The sequence below is a fragment of the Electrona antarctica genome, assembly GCF_951216825.1.
Source record: "Electrona antarctica genome assembly, chromosome: 1".
In the NCBI taxonomy this organism is placed as follows: domain Eukaryota; kingdom Metazoa; phylum Chordata; class Actinopteri; order Myctophiformes; family Myctophidae; genus Electrona; species Electrona antarctica.
The window spans coordinates 63,995,593-64,013,906 of record NC_136806.1 but is presented as its reverse complement, the minus strand read 5'-3'; the positions used below and the strand labels follow the sequence as shown (position 1 = coordinate 64,013,906).

At 44.6% G+C, this 18,314-nt stretch overlaps 1 protein-coding gene across 1 annotated transcript; it reads left to right on the top strand.

Moving 5' to 3' along the window:
* Positions 1-697: 697 nt before the first annotated feature.
* LOC306927178 (chymotrypsinogen A-like) lies at positions 698-9,835 on the top strand (the record flags this gene model as incomplete). Its single annotated transcript, XM_079506864.1, has 6 exons — positions 698-713; positions 1,280-1,512; positions 4,490-4,604; positions 5,418-5,555; positions 8,932-9,071; positions 9,626-9,835. 6 exons carry the CDS (start codon positions 698-700, stop codon positions 9,833-9,835), a joined length of 852 nt encoding a protein of 283 aa, XP_079362990.1.
* Between the last annotated feature and the right edge of the window lie 8,479 nt (positions 9,836-18,314).

Genomic DNA, 18,314 nt, shown 5'->3' with positions numbered 1-18,314 from the left:
GATGCGGAAGTTGAACTCCTTATTGGAGTAAATGCGCCTAAAGCCCTTGAACCATGGCAAATAATTAATAGCCAAGAGAATGGACCATATGCAGTGAAGACTGTATTTGGATGGACGGTCAATGGACCGCTTGAACCACGCACTTCTGTAGTGACTTCTGGACAGTCAAAGGTGACAGTGAATCGTATCTCAGTCACAGTGCTGAAGGACCTCTTAGTACAGCAGTACAACCATGATTTCCCAGAGAAAACGTCGTATGAGGAAAACGACATGTCTGCTGAAGACCACAAGTTTATGCAGCTGATGACTAGCTCTGTAACCCATCAGGATGGACACTACTACATGCCACTTCCACTGCGCAACAGGAACGTGGTTATGCCAAATAACCGCGATATGGCAAAGCAACGTGCACTGAACCTGATCAGGAAGTTCAAGTCTGATGAAACTTATGCAATGGAGTATAGGACTTTCATGGAGGAGGTTATCAGGAAGGGCTATGCTGAAAAGGTTCCACGGCCAATGCTTCAAAGGGAAGACGGCAAGATATGGTACATACCCCATCATGCAGTGTACCATAAGAGAAAGAAAACGATCAGAGTAGTATTCGACTGTTCGTCAACATTTAAAGGTACATCACTTAACAGTGAACTCACTAATCGGTGTTCTGCTAAGATTTTGCCAAGAGCCTATCGCTATGATGGCAGACATAGAAGGTATGTTTCATCAGGCACGCGTCCACCAAAATTACTTGGACCTCCTGCGGTTCCTGTGGTGGCCAGAAGGTGACACAACCAAGAACCTAGAGAGTACCGGATGACTGTTCACCTCTTTGATGCCATATCCTCACCAACCTGTGCAACATTTGCTCTGCGCAAAACTGCTGATGACAACGGGCACAAGTTCAGGGAAGAAGTGAGCCGAACAGTTAAAAGGAACTTTTATGTCGATGACTGTCTGAAGTCAGTTGCAACAGAAAGACAGTCCATCACACTCTGTGAGGATCTGAGAGACTTATGTTCCCAGGGCGGATTCAAACTAACTAAATGGATCAGCAACAGCCGTGCTGTACTTTCTTCCATTCCTGAAGAGCATAAAGCCAAACAGATCAAAGAACTGGACTTGGACCGAGAAAAGCTTCCTCTAGAAAGAGCGCTCGGAGTCCAATGGAACATTGAAAATTACACATTCACTTTCAAAGTTACTCTCAAGGACAAACCCCTCACTCGTCGAGGCATCTTATCAGTTGTGAGCTCCGTCTATGACCCTCTGGGGTTCCTAGCTCCATTCACCCTGAGGGCTAAGCAGATCCTCCAAGAACTCTGCAAAGCGCAGTGTGGATGGGATGATGTGATTCCTGAGGTGTACGTGACCACATGGAAAGAGTGGATTTCTGAGGTGGAGCAACTACCTGAATTCCAAATCGACAGATGTTGGAAGCCAAAGACCTTTGGACAAGTTATGACCGCTCAACTGCACCATTTCGGCGACGCCAGCGAAAAGGGCTACGGCAGTGTAAGCTACCTATGATTAACCAATACAACCGGAAAAGTTCATGTTGCATTCCTAATAGGGAAATCTAGAGTAACACCATTGAAGCAGATGACTATTCCAAGGTTGGAGCTTGCCGCTGCCACACTCGCAGCCAGAATGGATAGACTGTTGAAGTCGGAGCTGGAAATTGAATTGGAACCTTCAGTATTTTGGACAGACAGTGAGTCTGTACTGAAGTATATCAACAATGAAGTCCGAAGATTCAACATCTATGTGGCTAATAGAACTTCTTTGATCCGTGAGCTATCACACAAAGACCAATGGAGGTTCATCAGATCAAAAGAAAATCCAGCTGATGAAGCCTCACGAGGGTTAAATGCTGAAGCCTTCCTAAAGTCAACAAGATGGATTCATGGTCCAGAATTTCTGTTTCAAGCAGAAACTAAATGGAAGACAATTCCTCAAGATCTCGACCACATATCTCCTGATGATCCTGAGCTAAGGAAGGAAATCAGCGTTAACACTCTGAGGGTGGATGAAATTAGCCCAACTAGAAGATTCATTGAGTACTACTCATCTTGGAACAGACTCAAGAGAGCTGTAGGCTGGATACTTAAGTTCAAGGAACTCCTACAGAAACGCAGAAAACAAAGGACCATGCTCAGACCCTCAGACAAACCACTAAAACAGCGACTAAGACCCAAACAGACTCTAGTCAAATCACCTAAGAACCAAGTGATGGATCCAGATCAAACGACAAGCCTAACAGTCAACGACTTAGCTAAAGCAGAGAAATCCATCATTCACTTTGAGCAAGAACGATTCTTCAAAGAAGAAATGGACTTGTTAAAACAAGGAAAGTCGTGTATCAAAGCCAGTAGCTCTATTCGTAAGCTAGACCCTATCTTGGATACGGACATTATAAGAGTTGGAGGAAGACTTAATAAGACGGCTATGCCAATGGAAATAAAAAATCCAATCATTCTATCAAAACAGTCCCATATCTCTCAACTGATCTTACAGGAGATTCACCAGCAGGTCGGCCACTCAGGAAGAAGTCACATGCTCTCCAGACTCAGGCAGAAATGTTGGATACCTTGTGCAAACTCTTTTGCGAGAAAGGTAATCAAGAACTGTGTTTTCTGTCGACGCTTTCAAGCCAGACCTGGAGAACAGAAAATGGCGGATTTACCACGTGACCGTGCTTCTCCAGATGAACCGCCCTTTACTCACGTGGGGGTGGATTACTTCGGTCCAATCGAGGTAAAGCGGGGCCGGTCGCAGGTCAAATGCTACGGAGTGATCTTCACGTGCCTGGTGACTCGTGCTGTCCACTTAGAGGTGGCAAGCTATCTGGACACCGATTCCTGCATAAATGCCTTACGCAGATTCAGCTGTCGAAGGGGACCTGTGTCGAGCTTTAGATCAGATCATGGAACCAACTTTATAGGAGCAAACCGAGAGCTATCAAAAGCTCTAAAGGAATTGGATCACTCAAGGATACAGAATACAATGCTGAATGAAGGAATTAAATGGACATTCAATCCTCCCACTGGAGCCCATCACGGTGGCGTTTGGGAAAGATTGATTTGTTTGGTCAAGAAAATCCTTCTTTCAGTCCTGAAGGAACAACGATTGGATGAAGAGGCTCTACAAACTGCCTTCTGTGAAGTAGAGGCCATTATGAATGACCGCCCGATCACTACAGTGACAAGCGACCCCAATGACCTGGAACCTCTTACTCCAAACCATTTGCTCCTCCTAAAAACAAAACCAGTAATGCCACCAGGACTCTTCAAGAAAGTAGACTTGTACTCACGCCGACGCTGGAGACAAGTACAATATATTGCGGACCTTTTTTGGAAGAGATGGACTAACGAATATCTCCCTCTTATGCAAGAGAGAAATAAATGGCTGAAACCGAAAAGGAACTTCACCAAAGACGATTTAGTCTTGATTATGGACGATACCGCTCCAAGGAATTCTTGGCTGTTGGGACGAATTATTGAAACCTTACCCGGATCAAAAGGTCTGGTACGAAGTGTAAGGGTCAAGACTAAAACGAGTACCTTAGAGAGACCAGTAAATAAGCTGTGTCTTCTCTTAGAAGCTGAACACTAAAGAACCGAAGACTGAAGATAGGTGCATTTATAGAAATCAGAATGTAGCACATACTTCAAAGGATTTAATTTGTTTTGATTTAGTGGCTCATTTCTTTGTTTTTTGAGTAATTGATCTCCTAGACGGCTAACAATTAGGGGCCGGTATGTTAGAGCCAATTTAGTTATTTCTATCTTATTTGTTGGTTTGCTTGGACACTCGTTGCTGCCCCCCGCATTTTGGGCTATGGAATAGTTGCCACAGGCCCACAGCTCACACAGCAGGATGGAACCTCTTGATAAGGGAGAGAGAGGGTGTGACAGGAGGAGAAATGTTTGGACACGCACACGCGTGAGCGAGGATGGCAGCAAATAGTTTTTTGACCACATAACAAGTCCACAAGTTAACACAATAGAAATAAGAATGAAATAAGAAGAGAATAGTTTGTTACGTTATATTGAATGAACTCTCACATTTACACTGACACACACACACACACACACATACACACAGAGAAGCCAGATCGTTTTGGAGTTTGTTTTATAAACAACGCTGTATGATCACAAACAATGGACCCTTGAAGTGCGTCTCAACTACTAGGCTACACCGTCTCCGCGCTGGCGACTTGAAAACTAAGGTAGGACAAGTCTCCATGACAGGGAGTGACTGCAGTTCTGACTGCAATGGGAAGTTCATTCCATAGTTTAGATTGGGAGTGACTGCAGTTCTGACTGCAATGGGAAGTTCATTCCATAGTTTTGGAGACAGAATAATGTATGTCTCTCTGGGTTAACTGACTGTCTGTTGTTCCTCTCCAGTAACAGCTCCATGGACATGCAGGTGGTCTTAATGACTGACTGTCTGTTGTTTCTCCAGTAACAGCTCCATGGACATGCAGGTGGTGGTGGGGGGAGTGGACAATGGGAGCCATGAAGAGTCAGACCAGATCATCGCCGTGGAGAGCGACTTCATTCATGTGGATTTCAGAAACAGCACTGGAAGTAATGACATTGGTGAGGCCATGCATTTACTGTATGTCACTGAATGGTCCATTCATTTACTGTAGGTCTCTGATTGGTCCATCCATTTACTGTAGGTCTCTGATTGGTCCATCCATTTACTGTAGGTCTCTGATTGGTCCATGCATTTACTGTATGTCACTCATTTAAAGTCTAAATGATGACATTATGTCAGTCAGAGAACTTAAAAACATCACATTGATGCACCTGGGACATATCCTCAGTGATGTATCCCAAGGTCATCACCTGGGACGTATCCTCAGTGATGTATCCCAAGGTCACCACCTGGGACGTATCCTCAGTGATGTATCCCACGGTCATCACCTGAGACGTATTCTCAGTGATGTATCCCAAGGTCATCACCTGGGACGTATCCTCAGTGATGTATCCCAAGGTCATCGCCTGGGACGTATCCTCAGTGATGTATCCCAAGGTCATCACCTGGGACATATCCTCAGGGATGTATCCCAAGGTCACCTGGGACGTATCCTCAGTTATGTATCCCAAGGTCATCGGGGTTTCAGGTCTTCCAACATCATACCCCTCACTCAGGTGACCCAGCTGGGGTGATCAAGCCCCGACTTACGTCCCAGTAGCTACCCTCGGTCCCATTAGGAAAAAACCAGGGACACACCGCTGCTCCAGAACTACTCTGCCGGTAATGGGCTGGTACTGGGCGGGCCATCCGGTACTGGGCGAGCCATCCGGCGCGTGGAGGGACTAGGCACTGTGGGTTGACTCCTGGCCGGGCACCTCCTACGCCTCACTAATGCTAATATTATGTAACTATTGTGTTTACTGTGTCAGCATTACTCCAGCTGAGTGTCACCAACGGAGCATTCTGTGCCAATGGAACCAGCTATGTTAAAACTGCCTGTCTGCCAAAGAAGATCTTCCCCGATGGAAAGCAGTGTGTGATCTCTGGATGGGGCAACACTAAAGATGGTACGTATCCAACCACTGACTACCACTAATCACACCTTAAACTATAGATGGTACGTATCCAACCACTGACTACCACTAATCACACCTTAAACTATAGATGGTACGTATCCAACCACTGACTACCACTAATCACACCTTAAACTATAGATGGTACGTATCCAACCACTGACTACCACTAATCACACCTTAAACTATAGATGGTACGTATCCAACCACTGACTACCACTAATCACACCTTAAACTATAGATGGTACGTATCCAACCACTGACTACCACTAATCACACCTTAAACTATAGATGGTACGTATCCAACCACTGACTACCACTAATCACACCTTAAACTAAAGATGGTACGTATCCAACCACTGACTACCACTAATCACACCTTAAACTATAGATGGTACGTATCCAACCACTGACTACCACTAATCACACCTTAAACTAAAGATGGTACGTATCCAACCACTGACTACCACTAATCACACCTTAAACTAAAGATGGTACGTATCCAACCACTGACTACCACTAATCACACCTTAAACTAAAGATGGTACGTATCCAACCACTGACTACCACTAATCACACCTTAAACTAAAGATGGTACGTATCCAACCACTGACTACCACTAATCACACCTTAAACTAAAGATGGTACGTATCCAACCACTGACTACCACTAATCACACCTTAAACTAAAGATGGTACGTATCCAACCACTGACTACCACTAATCACACCTTAAACTAAAGATGGTACGTATCCAACCACTGACTACCACTAATCACACCTTAAACTATAGAAATGCACTCTGTTGAGGTGCCAACTTTATTACCTCTAAATAACGGGACTGGTATGAGGGGACTTACGTGGCCGGTGAAGACTGATATGAGGTTAGGGGACTTAGGTTTAGGTTTAGGTTTATTTATTTAGCATGTAGTACAAAATATAGACAATACATATCAAAGAACAAAAATACAATGCAAGGAAAGGAAGAAGCCAGCTGGTTTATTTGGAATCCTTTCCTGTATGGAAGAGGTCATTGTCACCAAAGTCGCCTCCCTTCCACACTCACGCCGGCAATGCATTTCTTTACTACAAACACTATCGCCCCAAGCACCCACACCCCCGCACGCACACACTCACACACACAGACACGGAACACTGTCGCCAGGTCTATGAAAACAAGCCCAGAAAAAATGCCATTCAACACGCTACTTACACACACTACAACTCGCTTACAACTCGCGGACCTGGCAACACTGCTATTGGCTACCATTGCTAATTTGTTGCCACACCTAAGAAAACAAGCCCGCAAACCCTGACTTCCTACAGGCTACTTACACACACTACCACTCGCTTACAATATGCGGACCTGGCAACACTAACATGCCCTCTTCCATTGGCTCTAACCCCACCACGTGACCCACGAGTTTCCATGTTACATTGCGCAGTTCCGAAAAGCCAACCGGAAGTTACACACTACACACACACACATTAGAAGAAGAACAAGACGAACACAACGCGCTGCAACACAAAACAGCTGCTTACAAAGCAAAGTAAAGCAGAGTTCTTTGTTTACCCAGGGTGAATGGACTAAGCTCGACGAACTTGTTTACAGCCAGACCCTGCTCATAGAACATTTCATGGTAGGGGTTCAATGCCTTGCTCAAGGGCACTTCAGCGGTGGTAATTTTAACGTGCCGGTCCGGGGATACGAACTGGCGACCTTCCAATAACAAGACCGCTCCGCAAACCATTCGGCCACCGCTGCCCCTAAACGCAGTGTCACTGCAGACACATGGGTTCACAGTACACTGTGTGGAGGACTTCTGTATCGCAACACGGGGGGACTTTAACTGACAAGTGAGAGAGAGAGAGTGTGTGTGTGTGTGTGTGTGTGTGTGTGTGTGTGTGTGTGTGTGTGTGTGTGTGTGTGTGTGTGTGTGTGTGTGTGTGTGTGTGTGTGTGTGTGTGTGTGTGTGTGTGTGTGTGCGTGCGCGTGTGTGTGCGTGTGTGTGCATGCGCGTGTGTGCATGCGCGCAGTACACATACCACTACGATGTGTAGCCATCCGTTACATGTGACGGCCACAACACTGGGTTTAAAAACACAGCTGAAATGGCACGCACACACACACACACACACACACACACACACACACACACACACCACAAAACGCGCAGTCGCCTGCCAAGTTCTTCTGCGCATTATGTATTTCCCAGTCCCACCACGGACTCACGCGTGTGTGTGTGTGTGTGTGTGTGTGTGTGTGTGTGTGTGTGTGTGTGCGCGTGTGCAGTTTGATTTCAGCATCACTAATCAAAATAATACAAAACAAGTTAACAGCACATAATAATAATAATAATTACTTTTTTCACAGAATCAAAGGTTTTATGCAGGTCGTGATTCTCCAGGATCCTGGATGGCTTAAACTATTTTAGCTGAGCTGTCTGTGTTGTTGTGACCATCTGTCTGTGTTGTTGTGACCACCTGTCTGTGTTGTTGTGACCACCTGTCTGTGTTGTTGTGACCACCTGTCTGTGTTGTTGTGACCACCTGTCTGTGTTGTTGTGACCATCTGTCTGTGTTGTGACCACCTGTCTGTGTTGTTGTGACCACCTGTCTGTGTGTTCTGACCATCTGTCTGTGTTGTTGTGACCACCTGTCTGTGTTGTTGTGACCACCTGTCTGTGTTGTTGTGACCACCTGTCTGTGTGTTCTGACCACCTGTCTGTGTTGTTGTGACCACCTGTCTGTGTGTTCTGACCACCTGTCTGTGTTGTTGTGACCATCTGTCTGTGTTGTTCTGACCACCTGTCTGTGTGTTCTGACCACCTGTCTGTGTTGTTCTGACCACCTGTCTGTGTTGTTCTGACCACCTGTCTGTGTGTTCTGACCACCTGTCTGTGTGTTCTGACCATCTGTCTGTGTTGTTGTGACCACCTGTCTGTGTTGTTGTGACCACCTGTCTGTGTTGTTGTGACCACCTGTCTGTGTGTTCTGACCACCTGTCTGTGTTGTTGTGACCACCTGTCTGTGTGTTCTGACCACCTGTCTGTGTTGTTGTGACCATCTGTCTGTGTTGTTCTGACCACCTGTCTGTGTGTTCTGACCACCTGTCTGTGTTGTTCTGACCACCTGTCTGTGTTGTTCTGACCACCTGTCTGTGTGTTCTGACCACCTGTCTGTGTGTCCTGACCACCTGTCTGTGTTGTTCTGACCACCTGTCTGTGTGTCCTGACCACCTGTCTGTGTTGTTCTGACCACCTGTCTGTGTGTCCTGACCACCTGTCTGTGTTGTTCTGACCACCTGTCTGTGTTGTTGTGACCACCTGTCTGTGTGTCCTGACCACCTGTCTGTGTGTTGTTGTCCCTCAGCTAACCGGCCACACAGAATGTCCCATGGAGACGTTACCCTGATGTCTAAGCAGCGTTGTACGGATGTCTATGGAGCCCTGCGCGTCGACAACACCATGATCTGTGCAGAAGACACCATGGGAAAAGTCAACTTCTGTAATGTACGTGTGCGCGTGTGCGTGTGCGCGTGCGTGCGTGCGTGCGTGCGTGCGTGCGCACGTGTGTGTGTGTGTGTGTGTGTGCATGCGTGCGCACGTTACTGTTGTAGTTGAGTCCACCAAAAGCCAGACCGTTTTGATAGCACTGTGAGAGCAGGCAGGCTCCACGGGGACACAGGGGGCGCTATGATTCCTGGGGACACAGGACACACAAAAGATACTGGTTCTGTTCAGAAATTATTGTCTCCCATCATTTCCACAAAATAATTGAAAATGCTCGATAGTGGGCTCGATAAGAACCCGGCTCGATAAGCCTGATCGACAAGGTGCTCGTTATCAATAAAAACTGATGTGTTACAGGGTGGTCCATATGGTTCTGTGTCTTCAGGGTGGTCCATATGGTTCTGTGTCTTCAGGGTGGTCCATATGGTTCTGTGTCTTCAGGGTGGTCCATATGGTTCTGTGTCTTCAGGGTGGTCCATATGGTTCTGTGTCTTCAGGGTGGTCCATATGGTTCTGTGTGTGTTACAGGGTGAATATGGTTCTGTGTGTTACAGGGAGATTCCGGCGGGCCGCTGATCTGCAAGGACAATGGTGTTCACTACATTGCAGGCTTGGTGAGCTGGGTGAACGGGTCGTGCAGCGGTCAGGTGCCTGGTGTCTACGCCAACGTCCACAGATATGTGGAATGGATCGCTGGCTGCGTGGCTCACGATGGCTCACCGTGTCGGACACAGAGTGTGTCCGATTATGACTATCAGAATTAGGGTAACCATTCCAACCGCCCGGCATCTCGCGGCACATCCTGCAAAACGGCACAATGTCCCGCGAGTCAAAGATTACGGAAAGAAAAGGTCAAAACGGGCCCGGCTACTCCCGTGTTGCATAACAGTGACATCACCTGTCCAAAGTCATAACAGTGACATCACCTGTCCAAAGTCATAACAGTGACATCACCTGTCCAAAGTCATCTAAAAACATCACCTGTCCAAAGTCATCTAAAACATCACCTGTCCAAAGTCATCTAAAAACATCACCTGTCCAAAGTCATCTAAAAACGGCCATAGCTACTTGCCCAAATGTGCCCAGATGTGATGACCTCATCACATTTATGATGACGGCTATGGCCGTTTTTAACCCAAAGAGTGTTTTCTCGAATGCTTGGCATGGATTCAGAATCATGAAAACCCCCTAGTTTTACACGTCAAATGCTACTTAAAGCATGATGACATTTTCTAAATGTTTCCTTATATAGGTTGTTAATGGTATGGTCACACATCCCCCTATTATGGAAATGGCCCAACATAATTATGCAAGTTAGCATCCGGCAGTTTCTAAATTATGGGGTCCCATACTTGACATTTCTAGCATAAAACTTTACGGTACTCAAAATGATCACATTCTGGCAAGTGGACTAATATGGCGTACGTCCGTGTTACTTCAGTGTTGCATATTGTTTCTGTCAGTGGTTCTCAACCTTTTTTAGAAAAATTCTATAAAATTTGGGAAAATAAATACAAAAAATACATATTTATCATATAAACATATAAATCAATACAATGAAAAAAGGCAGCAAATGAAAAATAAAAATATTGACCTTCTCTAATAACCTAAAACATGATTCTTGGTTGAAAAAAAACTAAAGTTGTCCTTTAACTAAAGTCTTCCATCTGTCCAAAGTAAACTAAAGTTGTCCTTTAACTAAAGTCTTCCACCTGTCCAAAGTAAACTAAAGTTGTCCTTTAACTAAAGTCTTCCACCTGTGCAAAGTAAACTAAAGTTGTCCTTTAACTAAAGTCTTCCACCTGTCCAAAGTAAACTAAGGTTGTCCTTTAACTAAAGTCTAAATCTGTCCAAAGTAAACTAAAGTTGTCCTTTAACTAAAGTCTAAATCTGTCCAAACTCCAAAGTAAAGTCAAGTCCACTGATGCACACATAACCTCTTTTAATCACACTGTCATTGTTGACATAACACTGTTTAGGTCAATAACAGAACATTATAGTCATATCATCATTAGGGCTGTCAAAATAACTGAGTTGACTGGCTTAGATTAAACGTTTTAACGCAATGAATGCATGCTTGGATGGCCTTCCTCATACATCCCATAATGCATCTGGATGACCCTGTACAATTTACACAGCAGGCTCAAATCACACAACGCGTATATCTATTCTACGTCCGAGCATAGACATGGTAACGCCCCGCCTGCCTCTGATTGGCCTACCGACACTGCCCGTCTTGCCTGTCCTCCGAGATACAAGGGTACTCTGTGGTGGGAAATAATAAAAGTACAACTACAAGAGAATGGCAACACGCAACAGTAACTTGTAAATTAAAGTGTTGATTAGTATTAAACTAATACTATTATACTGGAAAAGAGAAAGATCAAGGTATTAATCTAATTATAGTAAACTAATACTATTATACTAAAAAAGATAAAGATCAAGGGAAAAGAGACATTTTTACAGTACAATAATGTTTCAAGTTTACACATGTATACAAATAAACAGGCCAACGGCATAAACAATATTAGTTTGCCTCTTCTACAAAAATAAAAGTTACTGTTGCGCGTGCCAAGCTGTCATTCTCTTGTATTATATCGTACTTGTATTATTTATTTCCCACCACGGAGTAACCTCGCGGCAGACTATCCAGCATATACGTCTGGTAAGGCTGGCAGTGTCGGTAGGCCAATCAGAGGCAGGCGGGGCGTTACCATGTCTATGGTAGGCCAATCAGAGGCAGGCGGGGCGTTACCATGTCTATGGTAGGCCAATCAGAGACAGGCGGGGCGTTACCATGTCTATGGTAGGCCAATCAGAGGCAGGCGGGGCGTTACCATGTCTATGCTCAGTGTCGGTAGGCCAATCAGAGACAGGCGGGGCGTTACCATGTCTATGCTCGGACGTAGAATAGATATACGCCATGATAACATGTGAGAGACAGAGAGACACCATCCTGTTATAAAGAGTAAAACATGTGCATTGTATATCTGTCATTTATCTTTGCATTCCCACAACAATATACAGAAAAAAAACTTTTTGGACGTAGTTTGAATGGTGATTAATCACGATTAATACATGCTTAAGCTGACAGCTCTAATAATAATAATAATAATAATAGCAGCCAGTCAGTCAATGACTTCCAGGCAACTTATGTGTTGGTACGATTGATTCCCCCCCACAAGCTATTTTCAGCATGAAACCAGGTGTAAAATCAGCCTTTACGACGCCATCAAGTCCCGCCAAAATACAAGTCCCTCCTTAACATTTTAGTCTTGTTTTTATTTGTGGAAAAAAATATCATTGTCAAATTAGTCTTAGTTTTAGTCATACCTTAGTTTTCTTCTGTGAAAAGGTTGTAGTCAACCAACATTTTTCTTCATAGTTTTAGTCGACAAAATTAACACGGCAAGGCTGTACTGTTTGATTGTTTGTCCACTTCAGCCTTGAGTTTGCATTAAATCAGTTAAATAATAAACACGTAATTAGCATTAAAACAGTTAAATACTCCAAACTGCCTCCCCCTGGTCAGCCGAGGCACCTGATGGAGGGGAAAGGAACAGGTTGGAATAACCATAGACATAATATAAAGACTAGATGGCCCCGTGCATTGTGGGATGTGTAGTTCTATATAGGCTACTCTACCAGCCCATAGACATATAATAAAGGCTAGGTGGCCCAGAGCATTGTGGGATGTGTAGTTCTATGTACTCTACCAGCCCACAGACATATATAAAGGCTAGATGGCTCAAGGCGGAGTCTCCAACGTCGTTCAACCGGCGGCCATCTTGCTGCGGTGCTACAGTACACAGTTCTGTGGTAGCACAAACACAAATACTCATAACTCCAACACATCTTGACAGATTTAAAAATGGGCTGGTTTATTACAAATGTTATCATTGTGACATGATTCAGGACGCTTATCTGCTTAATGTTAATTTTGTATATGAACGTCATGTAAAAGCGTATACGTATGCTGACGTCTCTGATGTTTATAACAAACCAAACAGTTTGAAAATCGGTTGAAAATTGAACAAGTTCTGGATATTTAAAAAGTACATGCCCCATAGACACAATGCTATGAGTGAGCGAGCTGGACTGCAGCAAGATGGACGCCACGTAGTGATGTCGCTCTCCATTGGCCAGCAGCATGCGTGAGCCATCTAGCCTTTCTTATATATGGGATTAACATGTTCCTTCCACGCGCTACGTCCAACCGGGGAAACTCCCACTGATAGAGGGGAAAGGAACCGGTTGGAATAACGTGTTCCTTCCACACACTACTATGTCTAACCGGGGAAACTCGAAGCAGCATGGACTCCTCATGCATAGAAGGAAGGATCAGGTCAGTCCGTTGCTCTCCCCAGGTTGGCAGAGGAAGTGTAGCGCCCAACACTGCGTGAAACCCCTTGTATGTGGGAGGGCAAACCTCAGGTTTATTTCTGATAACTTTCGGGAGTATTACATTACATGATTAGATAATTGACACTGGGTGAAAAAATGGGTTGCAAAATCGTGGGATTAAAAACAAAATAAAAAATAAAAAAAATAATATAGTACAATTATTAATTAGCATTAAAACAGTTAAATGGTACAATATGTAATTAGCATTAAAACAGTTAAATAGTAAAATGTAGCATTACAACAGTTAATAATGCTCCCATAATGCATTGTGTAAAGGACAGTGTTCATAATGCATTGTGTCCTTGCTGTCGTCCCATAATGCATTGTGTCCTTGCTGTCTGCTCATGGGTGAATTGTTGGCTGAATGATGTATGATCTTGACCTGAATTGTGATGAGAAAACTGTTTTGATTCAGCAATGATACATAAATTGACTTGATTGACTGTGTGTGTTTTTAGTTTGTTTTTGCAGTACTTCATTGAAGCACACTTCAACATTTCTACTTGGTCCTCAGCTGTCTAAAATGTACTGATTTGATGTATTGCTCATTTTGACCCGTATAGCAAATCTAGCTAAGAAAATCCAGGGTAAAAGCTGCTACTGACATAGATCATTGCTTCTGTACAGAGAACAGAAAGAGAGTCATTCAAGTTACACTCATGCACACATTTGATCATCCAGAGAAGAAGGGAAGATTCTGGTTAGTGTTTACCCTGGAAACTTGCGACCGGTAGATAGACACCGCTAGTCTTGCTGCTGAGTGGGTTGCCAAGTCTATTTCATAAAGCCCACAAAAAACACCTTTCAACACACTACTTACACATAGCCTGGGCACCATTTCATTTCGGTATATGATCCGGGCGGGAGCGGATGATATCGTTACGTCATGTTGTAGTATTGTTTTGTAGTCGACAGCCAGGAACAACAAACCCGAACTTCCTTTTCCCTCAAACCGATTTTTGTCAATAAAAGCTGCAGGCTATGAGAGCTTTTACTGTTATTCTTCCGGTTTGAGGGAAAAGGAAGTTTGTGTTTGTTGTTCCTGCCTGCCTGTCGACCTGTCAACGATATCATCCGCTCCCGAGCGGATCATATAACGAAATGAAACAGAGACCAGGCTTTCCTCCGAGGTGGAAAGCCTGGTGAGGCGAGGTTAGCCTCGATACCCAAGCTTTCATTTCGTCTGCGCGAAAAATGAAAGCCTGGATTTATGCATGGGCTGCACTGGCCTAAATGTGGGAGTCAACCCTTCCGCGTAGGCGTCGCTTCAAATGATGTGACGTCAGGGCTCTGAGCGGTGTGCACTGTGCACCCCTCAAAATAACACGTGATGAAATCATTATCAGTGGAACTTCAAACGAGGCTATGCGAGGAAAATGAGGAGGACGGCTGAAGAACCCACCACACCGTCTAAGAAAAAAACCAACGTGTGCCGACTCTGTGGAAATAACTTTGACAGTCCGTTAGAATGGTATACTCCAGCAACCAGTGGTTTCTGCTTCTGGTCGACACAATAACAGTGCTGCACTGGGGGGGGGGGGAGGAGAGACCGGGGCTGACGGACAGATCGGTGAACCAATCAGGGTGTGCGCAAATCTGAGCCGCGACTCTCCCATCTTGGCCAGAAAGGTCTAGCGTTAGCTAAGGCGAGGTTAACTTACACACACTCCAACTCGCTTATAATTCGCGGACCTGGCAACACTGCCTCCCCTTGCGCCATTGGCTCAGCCACCAACACACACGCACACACACGCGCGCGCGCGCGCACACACACACACACACACGCCTGGAAGCCACCGCCCACTCCACAAACTGATCTCCTCAGGAGAAGAGAAACAGCGAACTGGAGGAGGAGGAATTGTCGCCTCACGATTTAGCTTATTCCTTCTAAATCTCTATAGCTAACTCATCGAAACTCTTAGTTACATCAATATTGTTCTTCACCAATAGTTGGTTTGTGCCAAAGTATTACGATTATACAGTTCGCAACTTCGCATTGGGCAATTCCTCTGCCATGCACATTCACAGCCATTTCCCATCGCGGTGGTTTGACCCAGAGCCAACTAATAGAAGAGTTACGACATTGAGGGGGCAGAAACCGAGCCGTTGTCATGCCTCCTCCTCCCTGGCTGGCACGGCTAACAAGTTAGCCATGTGCTATCTGTGTTGTGTTTACTGGCAGATGATAATGACACAAGGGGGAGTTAATAATCTGTCGTTGAACATTGTAGGCTGTAGCCGCTGTACAGATAGCGTTTGCATGACAGATGAGCAATGTAAACAGTGTGGGCGCTTGTTGTCTCAGCGTGTCAAAAAAAACGAAAGACACTGTACAAATGTGGTCCATTTGGTTGTTTCCTTACCAACGTCCGCGGGGGCCGCCGTGCGTCACGGACCCCCACGCAGAATGTCGTGGCCCCCTGCGGCGTCCTCGGCGGGGGTCCGCGGGATACTACGTGGGGGTCCGCGGATAAGGGGGGTCCCCGCGGTAGTCAGACCTATTCATATACCTGCTGTTTGCTTTGCAATCAGCAGGTAAAAACCAAGCATTCTCCCATGTTGATAAGAGTATTTCAAACTTGAAAAGCACTAAAGCAGTGGTTCTGAACCTGTGGTCTGGGGACCACCAGTGGTCCTTGAGGGGGTTCCAGGTGGTCCCCAGCTAAATGATGGAGACTTGGTATTGGTAACCAAATGAACCCTTAGAGATCTTTAACTCTGGAGAGTGTACAATTAAACCAAGTGGGTCCATTTGGTTCAATTTCACACTCAACAGTTGAATAATTGTTAAACATCTGCATTACTTCTACACAATTTGAGAATGTAGAAAAAATATTTTGATCAACATTGGCCTGTTATCTCTCCTAATGGTACCAACTAGGGGTGTGCATCTCTCCCTTACAAGACGATTCTATGCGTATCGATAGGCATGGGCTACGATGCGATTCGGGGACGATACATTTTATCGATGCGATTTCGATTTTGTGGAATTTCATGGAATTTGATGCGATGCGATGCGATACGATACGGTGCAATCTGACACATTTAACCTTTTTTCGATTTTTTTATTTGAAGCTAGATCTATAAATAATAGGGTTGGGACTTCATTAAAAACATCTAATTAATTGGAGGCTTTGTGATTACTTAATCTCAATTAATCACATTTTAATCGCATATCAATAGGCCTATTTGACCTGAGCAGTGAGCTTTTTTTTTCAAATGGATTTGGATATGAGTGAATCAATGAATAGTGACTACATAAGCATAGGTAATAATAATAGTGATAATAATATTATTTATATAATGCTTCTCTGAGTACTTAAAGACACTTTTCAAGGAGAACATGAGAAAACAAATAAAAACAACTTTATTAGAGAAAAACTAAGACTATGGAATAAAATAAATGAAAGTGGAATGAGATGGGTGGGTCCAGAGGTGGGTTTGAATTTATAGCTGGTGGCATGTCTCTGAGTTTTGGGAAGTGCATCGTTTTGACACGTCTGCCTGCTGTGGACAGTGAAACCCTGACCATTAAACACGGGCAGACGCAACGATACAGTATCATTCATTGTTAAAGCTCCAAATGATATTCCCATTCGTCTTTGTGTCTGCCCGTGTAAACGCAGCAGCGAGTGTGAGGGGTTGGGGAACGGATGGAAAGTACATAGGTCAGGTTGTGGCCTCCTGGTGGCGCTATAATAGGCCAATGTGAAAAGGGTGCCATTTCTTCTTACGCCTTGGATGGCAATTGGATGATTTGAGGCATTTTGTTCCAAAAATGTGTTTTGCAAAAATCCACCTGTTGGTGGCGCTATAACGGGCCAATGAAGGGTGGGGTATATTCCTCAGCCTAGTAGGAAAGTCTGTGAAAGATTTCACGCAAATTGCACACTGCGTTCATGATTTGAGGCATTTTGTTCCAAAAATGTGTTTTGCAAAAATCCACCTGTTGGTGGCGCTATAACAGGCCAATGTGAAAAGGGTGGGATATTTCTCAGCCTAGTAGGAAAGTCTGTGAAAGATTTAACGTAAATTGCACACTGCGTTCATGATTTGAGGGTTTTTGTTCAAAACGGGCCAATCCTGCCAACTTTGAAAGCCAATGTTAAACAATTAGGATGAAATATGAAATATCGGACAGATCCGGCATGAGCACATGACTATAGAGATAGTGTGTAACGATTTGCAGGATCTTTGGACAGAATCTGGAGGAGTAATATAAAAAAATGTGTTTTTCAAAAGTCGGCCTCCTGGTGGCGCTATAACAGGCCGTTCTGGAAAATTTGGGGCAGAGGTTAATCGTTGGCATCCAGGGAGTGTGTGCAAAATTTGGCATCGACCGGGTTAACTGTGCAGGAGATTAGAGCTGTACACAGACAGACGGACGGAGTGCAAAACATACTCTCTCCCCATACCATGCCTTCGGCCTGGTGGAGACAACAAACTGCAGGCAGTGCATGGGGAGCTAAACAAACACAACACAAAATGACCAGAACTACTTCATATTTCACCAAAACCAGAGCAGAACTCCCACCACGGGACTCGGGCAATCAATTAATACAGTTGCAACCACTATATTAATGGCAAGTATTTCATACAGCTTAAGTTAAAAAAAACTATCCCTTTAACATTTAAAACAATAATAGAGCGTTCTCTGTCTGTACCTCTGTGAATATTTCCAAGCTGTTTCCATGTAGGCTACACGCTGCGTGGCCATCAGTCAAGACATTAGAATTCACAAGTTCATTTTGAATAAGAGACATTCCACCGCTGCAATTGCTTGTTAAAGCCACAAGGTGGCACCCAAACACCACTCTAATCTATTACAGTAACCTGTTG